General features: G+C 38.5%; 1 protein-coding gene across 3 annotated transcripts in view; it reads left to right on the forward strand.

Moving 5' to 3' along the window:
• The first annotated feature begins 815 nt into the window (after window positions 1-815).
• The window catches only part of POT1 (protection of telomeres 1), a 75,955-nt gene continuing 60,210 nt past the window's right edge, over window positions 816-16,560 (forward strand). For 2 of the 3 annotated variants that reach the window (XM_056340589.1, XM_056340590.1), the window contains exons 1-4: window positions 816-945; window positions 5,222-5,355; window positions 10,638-10,710; window positions 12,131-12,222. In XM_056340589.1, the coding sequence (XP_056196564.1) occupies window positions 5,233-5,355; window positions 10,638-10,710; window positions 12,131-12,222 (288 nt within the window). In that variant the 5' untranslated portion in view covers window positions 816-945; window positions 5,222-5,232. Of the gene's footprint in view, window positions 946-5,221; window positions 5,356-10,637; window positions 10,711-12,130; window positions 12,223-16,560 lie in introns of those variants that run through there. The other variant, XM_056340591.1, reaches the window with a different exon arrangement.

Raw genomic sequence — 16,560 nt, forward strand, 5'->3', positions numbered from 1 at the left:
TCCAGTGGGACTTTTTTTTAAAAGTTACTGAGTGATGAGAAAGAAGAAAAGGAAAGCTGTCCCAGATATTCAGGACTGCAGAGATGAGAAAGGGGAGAGAGCGAGCAGAGTCTGGCAGATGATGTGTCTCTTAGGTACCTAGGAGAGAGAAACCTGCAGGATCTAAAGAAGCTGCCTTGTTGCAGCGATGTTCAGCCACGCGTTATGCTGTAATGTTGGATCCTCAAGCACCGCAAACGGGATCTTTGCACGTGTGAACTTGCAGCACCCAAACATCAGCAAGCATGAAGGTACCCCTTGTCTTTGACAATGACAATTGCTCGTGCTCAAAGCCTGGCCTGATGCCTCCTGCCATTTACACAGCAAACAAATACCAGCAAGCAGCTGGGCTTCCCTCCCCGCCATGTTTTTTAACTTTCTGCAGGCGACAGCTTTTAAGCGTGCCTGAACCGGCTCCCAGCATCCACATTTTCCCGGCTACCGACGGCGCCCCCCCCCCCCCCCCCGCAGAGGCCTGAGAGGCGGCACCGCCTCGGCGCTTGCCCAGCCCGCCCGCAGCCCGCCCGGAGGCGGGGGAAGGCCCGGCGAAGGGCGGGAGGGGAGAAAGCCGCCCCCAGGGCCGGCACAGCTCCTGCAAGCAGGCCCGCACCGACACGACCGCCGGCGAGCCTCGCCACCCCGCCGCAGCGCCCACGGCCAGGCCGGACATGACACTGCGCTCCCCCCGCCTCCCCCTCTGCCGCCCCCGCTGAGGGCAGCGCGCGCGCTCGCCCCGCCCCCTGGCGGAGCCCACCCGAGGCGGGCGGGCGGCGCCGCCGCGCGCATGAGCGAGCACGGCTGGGCATGCGCGGTGGGCCGCGGCCGCGCGGCGCGGGCGTAAGCGCAGGCGTAAAAGCGTGGAGGCGGCTGCCGGGCTGTGCGTTCTTCGCCCGCGCCGTGAGACAGGTACCGGCGAGGTCGCGGGCCGCCCTCCGCGGTGCCGGCGGGCAGGGCGCGGTGGGGTGCTCTGCCCCTTCCGTAGGGCAGAGGGGAGCGGGCGGGTGGCGGCGGAAGAGGGGACCCCGTTGCCCTGTGCTGTCCCGGTGCTTTGCTGGGCTTTGCCTTCCGCTGTGAGACCTGCAGCTGCCGGGCGCCTCCGCCCCCCCCCCCCCCCGCGCTGCCTTTCGCGCCGCTTTGCTGCGGCCCTCGAATCCCCGCTTTGAAAAGCACGGTGCTTTAAGAGTTAAAAATTCTTTTTCGCTTCTTCTTCGTTGACGCTGAGTGTACTGAAAATCAATTGCTGTCAATACTCTTGTGATAATACATAGAAACTCCTAGTTTTAAGGGCCTGGCCCGTGGCAGTGGCGGGGTTGGCGCGCTGAGGCGGTCTCGGTTCGCGTGCGCGCCGCAGCCCTGCCTCCCTCAGCTCCGCGCGGCTTGCGCGCGGTCGCCGCTTTCTAGAGGGGAAATGTTGCAGAGGTAACGGCAGCGTAAGAATCGGGTTTCCTCAGGTAACATTTAATTGTGGCCGCTTTAGCACGCTATCAGATTACTGAATTTTAATCTGAAACTAATAAAAGATATTTTGTTTCGGTTCTTTGTTTTTTGTTGGCTTGTTTTAAAACTAAAATTTCTAGTGAAAGAAGTACCAGCTGTGTATTAAGAATTAGAATAACTTAGGACTTATTTCCAGAAGATAAGTGCCTGAAGATCTGCAGCAACAGCAAGCTAAAGCCTTGCTGCTAAGAGAATAAGATGTGTTACACTGCTGACTTGGTTTTTCCCTCCTGTTTTAGTTATCTGGCATGGCGTTTTCTCCTAAGAATTCTCAAGGAAATGACAAGTTACAAGTTTAGACTATTACAAAAAATCTAGACTACAGACTTTTGGTCTTCACGAGTAGTCTGGATTTCATTAAGACTGCTGTACTGAATAATGGGCCATATACAATCTATTTAAAGAACAATGTGCTCATGTTTGTCTGAGGAGACCCTTATTGTTAACTTGAGGATGTACTAAAGCCTTGAATGGGTGACATAGGGAGTGTGCTAATTGTCCAGACACAAGATATGTTAATATTGTTAACTTGAAGATGTACTAAATCCTTGAATAGGTGACATAGGGAATGTTGTGCGAGATATGTTAATGACTTCCCGGAAAGTTAATTAATAGACATGAGTGACTTGTATAAAGAGAGGGCTGAAAGATTCCCTCGGTGTGCGTGACTTTGGTGGAGCAATCCCCCATGCTCCCAGCGCTGCCGAATAAAGATAACCTCCACTCACTTGTATATTGGTAAAGTGATTCTTTAAATCAGTACGACCAAAGATCGCAGATTGAGTTTATTGTAGTTTTGTACTTTGTGTGTTGTTCAATGGTGTAAATGTTCATTTTAATGAGAAAATTTCACATAAACTATATAAAGAGCGTATGGCTGTATCTCTATATGTGTGCACATTTAGAGTGAGCCATTATCTATTTCATAATTGTTTTAACTTCTGCACAATTGGCCCAAATACTGAGCTGACTAGTATTTGTGTTTACAGGGGCTTCAGATATCTACTGATATCTAAAGATACCATTTTGACTAATCACATCAATAAGATGCTGATGCTTTTGGCTCTTCCTTATTCTTTATGAAACTTTGGTGAGGTTTCCTCCAGAGCTCCACACAATAGTGTGTTTTATTCTCTGATTTGGAGAATTAATTTACACATTTCTCTGCAAGTCACATCTGCTTTGATAGATGAGGAATCTCCTCATGCCTCTGACCACTACACCTTGCTTTTCCTGACGTGACATTAATCCTCTTTATATAATTTTGATGTGTCACTGAAGTATTTCTTGGTTGTAGAGATGGGAGTAATCTTTCCAATTTACACCTTACTACTTATGTTTTCTTTGCTTCTCTGCCTCAAAGCTAATCTCTCATTAGGGCTTGAAGAAAAGTTGTGTTCTAGAGGAGGGTACAGAGGAACAGTTCATTTGTCGTAGCAAGAGCTAGAGACAGGACCCAGTAGTGTGTGTCCTGCGTTTGAGTAAAGGCTCAATTGTTGGGTGGATCTGAGTAATTCAGGCAAAGGGGTGTTAATTATTTGCTGTGCTGCACACTGGATGGATGTACTACGATGACATCAAACTATAACAAAAGCAGATCTAATTTTGACTTCCTCCTTCGTGAAATCAGTTCAGGAGTCAAGATGTAGAATATGAATATGCTGATTTTTTTTTAGCCTTGTGTTTTTACAAGATTAAGGGCTTGCAGCTGTTACAATTGAGTTCCATTGTTAATAATCACTTATATTTTGGAATTTTGGCAGTATGAACTAAAAGTGGTAAAGCATGTCTTGCATCTTATTTATAATATAGGGTGCTATTAGGGACTCAGTTTGATATTTTTTGTTATTTTTTTTCTTTTAAATGTATCTTGATTAATTTTTACTGAAAGAAATAACAATTTAATGTTTTAGGCATCTGGACATGGAAGACTAGTATGATGGAGTTTTTAATCAGAAAAAGACAATAGGGAGAAGTCTTGCTTTGTGATCTCTTTGTCCTCTTCCAGAAGAATGCTTGTTTATCTTGATCTGGGAGACAAAACCCAGAGATGTTAATTCTGACTGTCATTACCCTATTTTCCTTGTATTACTTGTTCCTATGTGTCCTCAGATCTATGAGGTTTATAGAACATCGTTCCATTACTAGTGAAATGAGTTTTCTTCTGATTTGTTATCATCTGTCAAAGTTCAGTTGGTTATCACTGAATCCTAGAGATTCTCCTTGCTCAAAAGAATTCAGTAACTTGTATATTCAGAATGTACAGTGAAGTGATTCCCAGTTCTAACAGGAGGTCGACTTGATCCGTTTGTCATGTCTATTTTGCAGTGCAAAGGTCAAAAATTAGTCTTTAAACCTCTTTGCAGAGCCATTGTCTGATTCTGTAAGTGCACAAGCCTTTGGATGTATGCTTTGTCTTAAACACTGAAATTGCTGGGCTCTCAGAGCTTGTATCTGGGTTCTGCTACACCTAAAAGGAAATGCTAATTATTTTTATCAGTTCACACAGAAAGCAAAACACTGTGAACCTGAAAGCTTTCCTTATTTCTTGTACATACACTCCAGATCATACCTGGCAGCCTAATTCGTGTCTGTGTGTGTTTAAACTGTGGAACTGCAAGTGAGAAGGACAAGTATAAATAAAGTCCTTCAAACATATTGTTGGATTTTTTTCTCTTAGTAAGCTATGCTTGTTGCTCAGAATCTATGGCATTTTAAGTAAAGGTGCCTCCTGGAGCCGCTGTGTCTTCTGAATATTATAATAAGGCCTCCTTATTTCATGTACGCTGGAGAGGAAGTTACAGAGAAACAAGTTGCTCGTTGGCTTACAATATATAATCCCCTACTTTATAATGTAAGCAGTGAAGATGCATGGCCTTGTTATTCTCCTGAATTCTTGGGGCTGCTTTGCGTTTTGGAGTAGAGGAGGACTGGTTTTCAAAGGCTAAGTTACAATCTAAAATAAGACCCACAAGTCAGGTGCTAATTTTTTCCTATTTGAGATATGATATTTATCAGACTTGATAGAATGTATTTTGCTTTTAAATGAATACTTTCTTGCCTAGGTACAGTAGCTTAAGGAACCAGAGGTGGTTTTGCTATTACTGCTTTTAAATGTTAAGAAAAAAAGCTGATGCCCATCTTCTGTTCTTTATTATTTTTTCTCTACCTGATACATTGATCAGTTTTTTAATCTGTACATAGGTGTATTTTGTTCATTGTAAGTTAAAATGACAGATGTTTTACTTTGATGCAATCAAATTATCTTACAGGCAAACACCTGAATATAGAGACTGTTTATCCATGACCTGTGCTGGGACTGGGTCATTCGAAGTCCCTGCTTGGTTTTTAGTGTACATTTCTGTATGTGAAGTATTCACATTGTTTACCCTTTGCATTTGTATATAAAGTAACATTTTGTTACCATTTGCAGCATTTGGAATGTTTGCAGAATAATTTGGATGGCTGTCTATTGCCAAGGAAATGTTACTTTCTCTGTTCCTGCTATTCATGGTAATAAGAGATGAGGACAGTCCCTCTGAAGATTTTTTTTGTCCTACGTAATTAAGCTTTCTTATTATGAATTAGATAAATACTCCCCTTTCTGAGGAAATTGCAACTTCTGGTAACTCTTAACTTGAACAAGAGGTGTAGCTTCAGGAGTCTATTTATCACTTTTGTTTAGATAAAGCAGCTATGCCTGTTCAGTTGCTGAGGACTGTTAAAGGAGAATCTGAAACCTCACTGCCAAGCCATCTGCAGGAGGAGGATTTGGAACATTTGCAAGAAGGCTTTGATCATACAAACAAATACTTTCAGGTAAGTTAGTAATAAAAGAGTTTTGGCTTTGAAATAGCTCCTGCTATAATTATAAGGGAGCTCCATATTCCAGCCTGGTTGGTGATTTGCTGCAGTTGTGTTTCTTTGTGTGCATCTGTTGCATATCTTTAAGCAATGCAAAACTATGACCCTGTTGTACTTCATTGCATGTTGCTATTGACTTCGTTGATTCATAGTTCTGCCCCTTCCTTTTAAACTGGCACACTTTAAATTTTAGAAGAATGGGTTTTTTCTTGTTTTCTAAACTGTGGACCTGTTTAAAACCACATTAATATACAGAAAGCTGTGCTGAAAATGGAGGGATTGTAGGGGTGGTATTTTGATATTAAATAAGTAGTAATAAACACTACCATCCTGATCAGACTTAAAGATCAGATTTCAGATAATGACTTCTAAAGCAGTTTTCCTTTCTTGTGTGAAGGAATGCAATATCCGGTGTTATGAAGAGGACTCTGTGGCAGCTACCTGCACCAAGACACAGTTAGTTTCTTTGCCATTACCAAGTGTGCATTTATACTTCACAGTAGTCCCACATATATTTAAGATTAGAAGTACAAACCTAGGGTACTAGTGAAGTGCAGAAATATTTTTTCATCCCTAAAACAAATATACTCTGTAAAATGTGGTGTCACTTCTTGAGAGTTTTCTTTTTTAACCTGTTCAATTTTTTCTGTGAATGGTTCTGAAATACTTTTAATCATCTCTGGTGCTTAAGTGGCAGGAAATCCACATCATCCCAGGCTTGCCTTCAGGCTGTTACAGGAAAAAAAAAAAAGAGAAAACAAATAAAAAAATAAAGCAAACATTCAGTATAAAACCTTAGGTGGTTTGCATCCTTAAAAAATGGCACAAATATTTTAAATAATATGAGCTGAACTGGCCTAGTCATTTTCTGTATCAAAAAAACTTTTTTGCTTCCCCAGCTGTATATTTGCAGTTCCAGTTCTAGTGCTTACCTGACCCTGTGATTGAGTCCATTCATGAGAAATGAAGTGGCAGAAGGCTGTCCATATTGATGAAGAGAGGGTAGTTTGCTGCTGCTCTCCTCTCTGAACTGGTTTGTTACGGTGTCAAAGAGATGCCAGGAGTAGCATAATCAGGTAAAACAAAAAACAAAGCTGCCCTTTTTGGAAGCAGGGTGTGATAGGAGGTGATTTGATTGAGAATGATCCAGCTTACCTTAGGTCTTGTAAGAGAACAAAATGGAAACATCAATAAACCAATGCTGCTAGTAAATGAGGGTTCTATTTCTCAGGGTGTAGTTTTCTGTCCCCATTCACCTGTAGGACATACAGGTTTTCCTGCTTTTAAAAGCTGTGTCTGCAAGCACCCCTGACATGGGAAAACAGGGGTTCTTGTTCACAAAGGAAATGATGAAGTAGACAAAAATGTATTATATATTAGAAGATGTTTCTGCGAAAATAAATGTTTCCATTAGGAAAGCGGAACAATTGTTACCAGACTATGTTTTAAAGCATACATGGTGTTATAGCCAATTGTGGAAAGAGAAGGTGTATGGAATCTCTCTCAGACTTCTGCCTTGTATTGAAAGAACATCATGCTGCTGCTGACACAGATTAGTAGGTGACTAAAACGGCTTGATATGTGCTCAGTGCAATGGGACAGCTGATAAAGCTGTGCTAATGCATCATTAAATGTGTAGGAAAATCCAGTTCTGCAGGCTGAGCTTGAAGCAAACCTTAGAATGCACTGATGTTAGGTTATCTTAGCAGTGGCACAGCACACTGTCAGTAGACCTGCCAAAATAGGGATCAGGTCCTGCTTTGAGGAGGGAGGAAGGGGAGAGGAGGATTTTCATGAAGTGTGTTACGGGAAAAAACAACAAAAAGCATCTAGGATGCTGCTGTCTGGCTTGTGTGCCTCAGTCCTTTGGTTATTCTGAAACTGTTTTGTTTCCTGGCATCTCTCTGAACAATACAAAATTTAATTTAAATTTGTGGGAACACAGCATGAGCAACATCTATACATCCTTAGTCACGATGACCATTAACTGAACTTGATACCTTCTCCCATTACTTCATCATCCTCTGGCTTTTGCTGTGGCAAAGCTGAACCAAACCTGAAAATCAGCTGCCAAGTCAGCTGTTAGACCAGACTGAGGAATGAGGCTGCAGCAAGGAAAGAGTCAGATTCAATAAAGGAATTGCACGTGGTCAGTCTGAGACTGTCTAAGTGGCATAATGAATGGGGAGGGGTTGGTTTCTCTATGGGCTCAATAAACAGTGCAGGATTTGTGGGGGAAAAGTGAATTTGAGCAGGTTTTGCTAAAGTAGATTTTGTTGGAATTTGGAGCCCGAGAGTTTCAGGCATGTTGAGAAAGCAGTGGGTAGTATTTCTGCTGAGAAAGAGACCTAGAGCATACGCCTTTGTGATATGGAGAAATAGTGTGAAATAGGGACAATGGACATCGATTGTGATTGTATATGTCTGCTCAAGGAATGTGGGTATGGTGTCTGGTCACATAGTCACACAGCTTTGAGGAGACACCTACCCTTCTTCCTCTAACAGAGGGGCTATTTATAAAAAGGATGAGAAAAGGATGAGAGACATCCCAATGTTATCTAGAGGAAGGGAGTGCTAAGTCTTCTTGCTGGAGAAGATCAGATGGTCACAAGGGCATGAATCACCTACAAACCTGCAAGACCACCACATTCCAGGCAAAGGACTGATAAGCTAATTAACATACGAAGCGAGAGTAAGGTAACGAATATGTATAGGCATTAATTGAATATTCATTTGTTTTATTGTATAAATGTGAGATGGTTCGTCACTTTGGGCATGCACGCTTGTGGAAGAGTGATCCCCCGTGCATGTGCGCGCAATAAACATACCTACTTTATAACTTTTGAGTTATAGAGTTTAATTCCGTATGTCATTTGGGATACAGAAGAAAGTAGTGGGGCCAGACTATTATAACAGAGAATGTGGTCCCAGAATTTGAAAACTCGTTGGAAGGGTACTGGAAGGTAAAAGGAAAAATAATGAGTAAAAAAGGTCAGAAAGCAGTCTCATCAATGTATTCTGCCTTTAAATAGCAGGCTTGGACAGACTGAAATTTCTTTAGTAAGAAAAAAATGTATGTATAAATACAGACTGTTCCTGAGGTGACTTTGTTTCGTTACAAGGACGTTATTACAAGAAAAATTCTGTAGTATTTTATTTATCTGTGAGTACAGTTCAGGGCATACAATCTCATCAAGAGCAATTATATATAATATTTGAAATATTAAACAAAGTTGTAATATGGAAAACAAGTGGCAGATCTTTCTGCAAGTATTCATAGACAGATCTCAGATGTTATTTTTGAAACAGAGCAAGGTCTTAAAAAGATTAGTCAGGATGTTTGGTACAACGCTCTAGGTGATGGTCTGTTTGTATTGAGAAGGGAATGTACTCTGAATAATAAGAAAAGGTTCCACTGACTGGATGTTAAAGGAATGTACTCTGAATACTTAGAAAAGATAAGGTGGGCACCTGAAGGAGATAAGGAGACCAGGAGTCAGGAAATCGTTGAACAAAGAAAGTTGAAAGGTTTTCTCCACCTAGATCCCACCTATTATGAATAGAATGATTGGATGTCAAAATCAAATGAATATGTATGTAAAGATGTAACCTCTCACGAAAACTGTGTGAAATACCTAACTTTTCACTGAAAACTTTGGAGCTACTTTGTCCGGTGCGAATCAGCTAGCTCCCCAACATTGCACGAAATAAATACCTTTGCTGCTTAAAGACAAAATTTGTCTCTGAGCAGTTAACTCTGTGCTGTTTTGGCATAATTTTGCAGATGCTAATTGTTAAAGTAAGTACTTGATACTTTAGTCTCCTTACAGAACTCATTACTCTTTCCTGTGAAAAGTAGGAACTTTACCTGTTAAAAACATATGGTCATAGATTTTTGACTTTTGGTTTGGTCTTGAAGCACTGCTGTCTCAAAAGCAATAAAACAATATGGTACATGTTAAATGTAATTCAACATGGCGATTTTTTAGTGTAATAAAATATACTTTGGGTTGAAAAAGGTTGTTTTGTGAAGTTTTAGTATTTCTTTATAAAACAGTAAAAATGTTGAATTTGATTTGGATTTCTCCTCAACTAACATGTTGTAGAACTAAATTTACTGTAAAAATTCTCTACAGTAACAATTTGCTACTGTGTGTGTAATCCTACTTTGGCTTAAGAAATGTTTACGACTATATTAAACAAGCTACCCACTGAGTATGTACTCTGAAATCATTATGATTTACCTGACTGTCCTCTTAAAGTTGCTTTTGTGCATTTATAGAAAGATTGCCCCTGCTTATCTCATTACAAGAAACCTTTGACTTTATTTCCTGTGCTGTTCGTGTAGTTCTCTAAACACTTTATATAGTCTGTTTTAATTTTTTTTTAGTTTTTCTTTATTGAAGAAGTTTCTGTGGTTTTATCCTTGAGAAGGATACAGTGCTTTACCTGCCATGCTTTGGAAGAGTACAATTGACTAATGTTTTTGCTACTGTTAAAAGGAGAACCTTTTTTAGATGAGAGGTCTTTCTTTCAAAACACATTTATTCCAAAGGGCTGTTAACATCACTGAAGTTGCTGGTCTGTGATTTTTGCTTCTTGTAACTTCAACTTCACTATAGAGTATTTTTACCTAATTAACAGAAACTTTGCAGCTTTTAGAGTGTTTGTATTGCTGACTAATGAGTCACTACAGTTTCAAAACTTTGTAATACTGTTCTCTCAGCTGTACAGTTTTTTTCACAGAAGATTATTCAGCTTCATATACATCTTTTATTCCTTGACTGTGATTTTGTTTTGATACTTGTTGTAATCCTTTGCCAACATTTTTTGAGAAAGTACTGTATCTTTTAAGATTTTGATCACCCTACCATTTTAGCTGTCTTTCAGGTTTTGTGCTAAAACTGTAGCCTTTGTGCTGTTATTGTAACTAGTAAAGGTACTTCCATAGCTACTATTCCATTGTTTAGTCTAAGCTTGTCATCTAGTCATAGCATCTAAGTAGTGTCGACATGTCATATTTCCTTTGTTAAAGCTCAAGAATATTGCTCTTCAGTGCTGTCTTTATCAGGTTTTATTCATGTTTTTTTAAAGAATTCAGATGGTAATTTGCACTTTAGTTCTACCTTTTTTTAGCTTACTGCTGTTTCGGCTATTATCACTGTTCCAGTAAGTGTGTAGTCTTAGTTCACAATTCACACTTGGTTTTGTTTGTTGTTTTTTATTTTACTTTTTAGGGAATAGTTGTTCTTTCCCACCCATTAGTGAAACTTGGAGATGGGACTGACTTTTTGAAGATTGTTCTTCAAGGTACTATATTTAAGTATACATTTTAGATTTATTTTGTTGAACTACTTGACACTTTTTTTGACCTCATGCTATTACATCACTAGTACCTGCTTATTTTTGTGTTCAGTAAAATGTTATATTTAAAAACCTTTAAAAGTGTTCATTTTCTACAGAAACAAGATTACTTTAAACTTATGCCAGTTAAGTTAATGGGAAGAATAGAGTCTTTATATTTCAGTAGAGTTCTCGTTGCAGAATGTTTTAACATACTGCCCTGGAAACGCATTAGCTATATGTACAGCTTTAATAGTGTATCTTTAAACGGCTTATCATAAGGAAGGAATAAGAAAAATGCACGCTTACTATGTAAGTGCGCATTTAATATAGGTTGGTATGTTGATTAGCAGCAAAATATTTGTATTTCATTCTGTTTTAATGTAAGCACATAAGTCTTTCAATGTGTCTGCTTATATTAGAATACCTGACTGATCAGGTGAAATTCCATTTCTTAAGTTGTTCATCATGTAATAAATTATAGTAAAAAACAGTAGTCCCTTTTAAGTCCAAAAGTTCATCACCCTTCCAGTCAGGAGGGAGGAGGACGTCATTAGTCAGGAGTCAGCTGAATTCAAGATTTCTGTTCTTTTCTATTTTCTTCTCAGCTGCTTCCTTACACTAATTAGAGAAACATCACTTGCTCCCTCTGAGCTTTCCTAATTCTACAAATTCTGTGACTGTGTCTGAACACCAGCCTGGGGGCTGCAGATCCTACCTGGTGATGTTGCTTGTAACTGGTGTTAGCAGAGCTGAATGAAATTGATGGGACCTGAGTCAGTTTCCCTACTGGCTTCAGGATTCCCAAAGAGGGAGGCAAACCTTCTTTGAGTCTTCCAAATTTCATGTGACTGTTCAGGAGGGATGAGATTTCCTGCACATTTTCCACAGCCTCAAAAACTAGGTTTGCACATCTAAATAATCAGTGTTGCTTTTGAAACAGTAAAAAGTAGAAAACTCTTAGAATAATAATGTAATTTCTGCTTCAGTCCTCGTGGAAGGCTCTTTATTTGTCTGTGTCCTGGAACATCTCCAGTTTATATAGTTCTAAAATATGATTTGTGTTCATGTAAAAAATCAAATGTGACTGGATAGTATTTCCTCTCTCACACTATACACTGAATTGGCCAAGTGGAAGTCTTTGTCAGTTCTGTTTAATGTACACATTTTAATAGGTCCTCTTAATGAAGAATATTCTGCTTGATATACCTATAGTTATCACATAAAAGAAGTTGGATAACTATTTGAAAGGATTTTCTATTTGTAGATTAATCGGAATGGAAAGTGTTATGCTGTAGAGTAACTTATTTTGGAAATCCCTTTCCATTGCTGTTTTGTCTTGGAGAAGGTATGGTGACTGGAATTGCTTCTGCTTTTCTTTCTCTAGATTTGAATAACTTGTGTTCACGGATCAACAGCATCAATATTTTAATATATGGAAAAATGGCAGTGGATTGTGTGAAAATGATACACTCTGGGGTAAGATATTTTTTTTCTTGCCTTAGGAATTGTTTTCCACAGATGTATGTTGACTTCTTGTATTTATATGTGAAAATCAGAAATAGTCTATTCAGTCAACTGAAATCTATAAATATGAACTAGAAAAAAACCCACCCAAAAAGTATTTGCTTATGTAAATTCTTTCTAACAATAATATTGAAACAAAGCAATTCTTTTTGTCAATGCTCTTTACGTAGCAAGTAAAGGATCATGAATATGGATGATATTTATGTTCATAATTTGAATGTTTATTGCCATTAGGTAAGATAGATTGTAGGATTAAATTGATTCAGTTATACTAAAAGCTTTTAAAAAATAATCAAAACTATGTACATGTTTTTTTTATTGGCTGGGTGCTGGTGTCTTCCTTTGGCAGAGATAAAAGCTTGGGGTTTTTTTTAGCTTCTGGGTAAAGGACATTGGCAAGTCAGCCTACGAGTTTGTGAGACAGTGTTGCAACTAAAGGAGAACAAGCTGCAAACAGTTACTTCAGTATTTTTTATGAGATTGCCTGTCAGTTTGCTGACACTTCAATATTAGCCAGATATAAAATTAAAATTACTATACAATACGTTATTAGCTTGTGTTAGTGCTTTTTCATTTGCAATATAAATTCATACTAAATCATACTATGTTTTGGGCTGGAAGGAACCTTTAAAGATCGTTCAGTTCCAACCCACCTGTCATAGCCAGGGACATCTTTCACAACATCAGGTTCTCCAAAACCCCATCCAACCTGATTTTGAACACTTCCAATGACAGGGCATCCACAACTTCTCTGGGCGACTTGTTCCAGTGTCTCAGTGTCTTACCACCCTTAATGTAAAGAATTTCTACCTTATGTCCAATCTAAACCTAGCCTCTTTCAGTTTAAAGCCATTTACAAGCCTTGGTAAAAAGTCTTTCTTCATCAAAAAGATGGGAAGTTATTTAGTGAAGAAAATAGAGCTTTGTTTTGACATTCTTGGAAATATTTGTTATGCACAAAGGTTAAGGGCTTTGTCAAGTATGGAAAAACAATGGCTTAGGATTCTGTCAGGGTTTTTCAGCTCAAACTAGTACACCTCAGCTCTGGTGATCTGTGTATTGAAAAAGGGTAAAAATTATAGCAGACCTTAGGGCAAATACCACTTAAAGTTCAAGTTGCTCTGAATCTGTGGAACATTTTACTTTCAGTTCAGAGACTTGTGTATGCTTTTTATGTAATTCTACCTAAGATTAAATAATGACTTGCTTATTTCCCAGCTTTGAGAGAGGGGTGGGGTGTGGGATGGGGGGAGAGAGAGAGGGGAAAAAAAAAAAAAATCTATTTATATTCCTTGAGAGGGATCTTTCTGTTTCTGGATAGTAGCTTGCACCCTGAATCTTACTGATTTTTAAGGATGCATGAATCAGTTCATGAAATAAATGGGACCAAAGCTGCTAATTTCAAGAATTACACCTAAAATTAGAGCTGAGGTATTTATATAATGTACAGTGACCTATATTACAGTTTTTCTATAACTATGTGCTTAGAAATATTCACATGATAACTTTTGAATCCCTATGTTTTCAGCATTGTTAATCTGACTAAATTAACATGGATTTCATGAATATATGCAGATAGAAGGAACTAAATGTTTAAATATTACTTTTGTCATGTAGACAATCCTCAAAGAGCAGGTGACATACACTGGCTGCCTCTTCAAATGGGTGAAGAAGAGTATCTCAGCTAAGAAAAAGTTGTTTATCCTTATGTTTTTCCCAACAGAGGTGTAACTCTGAGATTTTTATCATTTTTCACATTTTAGGTGAAGTCAGTAAGAGGTTTGGAAAGTACAGAACATGTAGGGCAGACTGACATGACAGTGACATTTATCTCTCTAAAAAGCAAGGCTAAAAAACCAGTTTAATAAATGTTTAGTGAATAGTTGAAGAAAGTTTTCTGAAGTTATAGTTGTGACCTAGTGCAGCATTTAAAAAAAAAAAATAAATTGCAAGATCATGTATTGGTGAAAACTTCCCGTGGAAATGAAGGATTCTGGCATATATCTTTGTAGACCCTTCTCTCTTTGTTACTCTTACTTTGCCTTATTTCCTGTCACATAATGTATTTTATTAAATTAATATTAATAATGAGAAATAATATTAACAGTAATTAATATTAAATATATATTTAAATAGCTTGCTGTATTTTTTATGAATCAGTAAAATACTTCAGAAGTCTTGCTTAGCAATGTGATTCCTTGTACTTTGGGGAATTTTTTCTGGCATAATTTACTGTATGGCTTCCATCAGCAGTTGGTCAACCTTGTGCCACAAACAGAATGGGTTAAAACTTTGATTTTGGAGAAATCACTGAGTCTAAGAAATATTTTCCAGCAAAAGGTGCTTGCTCTGACAGATGGCATGGTGGTAGGTCTTGGGAAGTATACATTTTCTGTAGTATGTGATCTATTAAATACATCTTTGAGAGCAAAAAAGAAAATTCTATAGGGCATCTTTTTCTATTTACATCAAGTATCTTCTCCAACGAGCATAGGTTATATGAAGGAAAAGTCAGCAACACCTCATGGTTGTGAATGAAGGATTTCACAGATTGAATTCTTTCAAATTGATTTAGCTATCAAGAATAAAAATTACCTAGATCCTTTTAGTAGAACCCCTTTAGAGATTGTGCTTTTAATTTATGTCAAAATTGGTGCGTGGCCCTTTTCAGCCCTTTGATACGTGTGAACTTGAGGGAACAACACGGGGGTTTTGGACTGAGTGGTAAGGTGTGCAGGTCAGTTTTACATTGGATTCTGCTATGAATCAAAGCCTTATTTCAGTGTTTGTCATATACCATGCTAAAGAGAGAAACATGCCTGGAAGATCAGCAAAACCAGTCTGCTTAGGGCAGAAAAATCTTCTACATCCATCAAATATGTATAAAATAAGAGTGACAGTCTTTATACAAATTTTTTGGTTCCACAGAATTTTGACAGTGAGCCCAGAATGGGTAGTTCCTGAACTTATTTCTAAATATACAAACCGGAGAATCAATTTTAAATTTGAAGAACAAATTGGCTGTATTGTCCTGATAATAATAAGAATATTGAGCAAGGCTCTGAGTGGCAATTAGAAGATAAAGATCAGTACTAAAGAGCTGGGTAGGAAACCACAGCGCACAGAGGACAACCCTTAGACAGCCAGAGTACACTAAAACCAGTGTTCAGTCTTCCCCAGTAGAACCTTTGTAGTACTTTCCGTGTGTCTCAAGCAAGGTTTTAATTGTGGAAGAATCTGAATGTGAGGGAACGCAGTGATTTCTGAAACTAGCAGAGTTGCAATTTGGCAGTTATGAAATAGATTTAATGTTTTTAAAAAAGGCAAAGTTTTAGCCATTAAAGAATTACTTCAGTAAGGTCCAGTATTTTTGTTTGCCTCTTACTGTTTCAAACCTCAGTTTTGTAGATTTTCATATTGTAATTCCCATACTGTTACAGCTTTAGCTAATGAGCTTGGAGGGAGGAGCAGGCTATTCCCAAAAAATGTGAATAACCATGTTGTTCTTGTCTCCTGAGAGGCTTTTGGTTTTGTAACAGATTAAGTGTCAGGGGAAATACTGTCTTTCCTTTATTTCTTACTTTTATTTGAATGAGGGGAGTAGGATTTGGTTTTATTGTTTCAAAATGTTGGTTGAATCTTAGAGTTTTTATATATGTATATATGTGTGCAGTGTAATATTCTTCTGTTGGTAAGAAAATCCACCAATTTATGTAAATGACTTTGATTCCCAAGCCACTTATCAGAGAATTTTGTAGCTAAAGGTCAAATTGAAACTAATCTATTTTGAAGACTAATATAGCATTAAATTTCAAAGCAGTGTGCAAACCTTGTGTAAAGTTTTTTCGTGTTAAAAATCTGCAAGTCACAGCCTGTCAGAGTTGACCATGAATTTGTAACAGACTGGAGAATATACTTGTTCTATCTATAAAACTAGATTTTGAGGCTAGTGCTGTTGTCTTTTCCTCATTGAAATTGCACGGTCCTTTCACAGGTGATTTTTGAATGAAATGTAATGCACTGCATATTACTTGAAAGTAGTCACCAGTGATCTATTACTATTCACAAAAAAGTTTCCATTATTAGCAACTTGTGTAAAGGCTTGAGTCTGTAATTTTAAAGTTCCTTCTGACACAGGAGAACAAGGCAAGTCAGCTGTACAGAGCTCCAATCCTGACTCAGCAACCAAGTCCTAGAATCTTGTTCAGCCTGCAATCTAATAAAATGCTGAAATGGGAATAATGTATAGAAGGGCAAGCTTTTTAGCAGAAGGTTGATTTCACTGTTGAA

Source organism: Falco biarmicus, chromosome 5 (assembly GCF_023638135.1).
Source record: "Falco biarmicus isolate bFalBia1 chromosome 5, bFalBia1.pri, whole genome shotgun sequence".
In the NCBI taxonomy this organism is placed as follows: domain Eukaryota; kingdom Metazoa; phylum Chordata; class Aves; order Falconiformes; family Falconidae; genus Falco; species Falco biarmicus.